The following is a 3,209-nucleotide window of genomic DNA, read 5'->3' as shown; positions in this document are numbered from 1 at the left end:
AATTCAGTGACATTGTCATAGCTCACCATAACCTCAAACTCTTAGGCTCAAGCAATCCTGCTTCAAGCTCCAGAGTAGCTAGGACTGCAGGCATGCACGACCATGCCTGACCAGTTTTTTATTTTTCATATAGACGATCTCAATATTTTGTTGAGGCTAGTCTCAAACTCCTGAGCCCAAGCAGTCCTCCTACCTCAGCCTCTCAAAGTGCTGGGATTACAGGCATAAGCTACCATGCCTGTGCTAAAATTTTTTTACAAACCTGGTATTCTTAGTTAATAGAATTATATTTAAGCCTTCCTTGGACCACAGTGGTTAGAGATAGTGATCAAATTTTTTCCAGTCTAAATTTTAAACTTTATTTTGCCTAGTGTTCTTATTTTATAAATAAGGGAAACAGCTCAGAAAAATTGCGAATATAACACATAATTTGTTTCCATGTTTCACTGTCTTGCCTCTGTCTATTTGCCAGAATTAAGTCATTTTTTCTGGGAAGCTAAAATTAACACTAACTCTGAGGCCTGTAATCATTATAGGGTACCCTTACAGCTTTGCAGTTTAGTTTCAGATATTCACTGGATCCCACTAGGCAACCAAAAGAAGAAATTGTACATAGTCTACATCTTTTGTATAATATATTTTTTTGCGATTAAGAGAAATTAAAAATTAATCTAGGCCGGGTAAGGTGGCTCACGCCTATAATCCTTACATTCTGGGGAGGCCAAGGCAGGTGGATTGATTGAGCTCATGAGTTCGAGACCAGCCTGAGCAAGAGTGAGACCCCATCTCTACTAAAAATAGAAAAACTGAGGCAGGAGGATCGCTTGAGCCCAAGAGTTGGACGTCGCTGTGAGCTATGATGCCATGGCACTGCACCTGGGTGACAGCTTCAAACTGTCTCAAAAAAATAAAAATTAAAATTAATCTTAAAATAAGATGTAAGTATTGGACGTGGTGTGGAGCCTGAGTATAGTTCTTGTTTATTTGTTATGTTTTGAGAGTCTCACTTTGTTGCCCTTGCTAGAATTCTGTGGTGTCATAGGTCACAGCAACCTCAAACTCTTGGGCTCAAGAGATCTTTTTTCCTCAGCCTCCCAAGTAGCTGGGACTACAGGCATGAGCTACTGCACCCAGGCTTGATAAAGTTCTGGCAGCCATCTTCTGTTGCCAGAATTGATTGGTGCATGTGCATCTATCACCAAGGGAAAATACGTGAGTCCTTTCCTTTTATACAAGCTGTATATGAAGTAAAGGGAACTGGTGGGCATGAGGTTTATCATGGTAAAATGACACCCCGAGTCTACTGTAACAAACTTCAAGAAAATACCCTTTATAGAACTGTACAGAAATACCATTATATCTAGTAACATATTTAAAAAGCATTTAATAGAATTTATCATATAATTGAAGTGTTTAAATGAAATTGTTTCTGTGTCAATGGATACTTTTGATGCCGTTATAGGACAGATTCCGAAATATATGAGGATGCTGTAGAACTTCAGCAGTTTTTTATTAAAATTCGTGATGAACTGTGCAAAAATGGAGAGATCCTTCTTTCACCAGCTCTCAGCTATACCACAAAACATTTGCATAATGACGTGGAAAAAGAGAAAAAGGAAAAATTACCAAAGGAAATAGAGGAAGACAAACTAAAACGAGAAGAAGAAAAAAGAGGTTGGTCTCTTTTCATTTATTAAATATGAAGAAATAATATACTCTTTTGTAGCAGTTCTCCTAATTAGCTATGGAATAGAGTCCTGTTTATGTGAATGAAGGCTCAGGGTATTGACTATTTCCTTGTAGTCATGATGAGATGGAAATGTTTTTATTATTGTCAGTTTGATTATCAGACTGGAAAAGATTTAAAGTTACCTGTGACACAGCTGTTATTCTAGTATTCTGGCAGCAGAGTCAATTAATCCACAAATGTCAAAGCTTAAGGCTTCTTCATATTATTGGTAGATAAAAGCCTAAAAAGCCTCCCTGAGGCTAGAAAGACTTCTCAACAGTGTGTCCATCAAGTTTCTCCCACATCATCTAGTAGCATTGCTTTCTCTTACATTCTGTGGGCCAGACAAGTAGATGACATGTTGGTTGAATGACATACGAAGGGGTAAAGTTTTACTTAATAATATCAACCTAAAAATATTGCTTTGAATCACTGGCCAAATTTAGAAATATTTTAATAACAGGAACTTCTGTTTTTGTTTTTGAGATAGACTCACTCCGTCACCCAGTGCTGGAGTACAGTGAGATCATCATAGCTCACTGTATCCCCACACTCAAGTAATCTTCTTGCCTCAGCTTCTTGAGTACCTGGGACTATAGGTGCACAGCACCGTACCTGACTAATTTTTTTTATTTTTAGTGGAAATGGGTTCTTACTTTTGCTCAAGTTGGTTTCAAACATTTGACATCAAGAGATCCTCCTGCCTCCTCAGCCTTACATTCCCTCCCACATGAGTCACTGTGCCTAGCCAAGATTTTTTTTTTTTTACAAATTTGATCATTTCTTCTGATAAAGTTCAAGTTTAAATATATTCCAGAATATGTGACTTTCCATAAGTTATGTTAATCTTTAACATTGAATCTCCTCCATAGGTGTTTTTCCTTAGACAAGTAAACAAAATAAATTTGAAGCAAACTCTTGTAAGCAATGGCATATCCAAAAAAAGAACCAAAAGTAACCTAGTTATTGAGAATAGTAATTTCACCAGCATACAGCAAACTATAGAAACCAGCAGCTTTGTTCCTATAGGAAGTATACTCATTTAGGATGGTGAATGTGTGTGGAATGGAGATAGAGTCAGCTAAAAGTGGTTGTTACAGAAATTTGTGCAATAAATCTGTAGCTTTGCTGGCCTGAGATGATGGTCCAAGTTAAGGAATATCCTGAAAAATAGTCAGGTATGGGGCGGCACCTGTGGCTCAGTGAATAGGCACTGGTCCCATATACTGAAGGTGGCGGGTTCGGACCCGGCCCCAGCCAAACTGCAACAAAAAAAAATATAGCCAGGTGGGGATGGCACCACCCCCATATACCAAGGGTGGTAAGTTCAAACCTGGCCCCAGCCAGCTAAAATAGCAATGACAACTGCAACAACAACAAAAAAAAGCCAGGCATTGTGGCAGGCACCTGTAGTCCCAGCTACTTGAGAGGCTGAGGCAAGAGAATCACTTAAGCCCAAGAGTTGGAGGTTGCTGTGAGC

General features: G+C 38.7%; 1 protein-coding gene across 1 annotated transcript in view; it reads left to right on the top strand.

Moving 5' to 3' along the window:
- PBRM1 (polybromo 1) overlaps positions 1-3,209 on the top strand; it is a 159,019-nt gene that overhangs the window by 87,076 nt on the left and 68,734 nt on the right. The window contains exon 17 of the mRNA XM_023512991.1: positions 1,463-1,674. Coding sequence (XP_023368759.1) covers positions 1,463-1,674 — 212 coding nt within the window. The remainder of the gene's footprint in view (positions 1-1,462; positions 1,675-3,209) is intronic.

Source organism: Otolemur garnettii, unplaced genomic scaffold (assembly GCF_000181295.1).
Source record: "Otolemur garnettii isolate 467f Iridium unplaced genomic scaffold, OtoGar3 scaffold00032, whole genome shotgun sequence".
Taxonomy (NCBI): Eukaryota; Metazoa; Chordata; class Mammalia; order Primates; family Galagidae; genus Otolemur; species Otolemur garnettii.
This window is presented reverse-complemented; position numbering and strand designations above follow the sequence as displayed.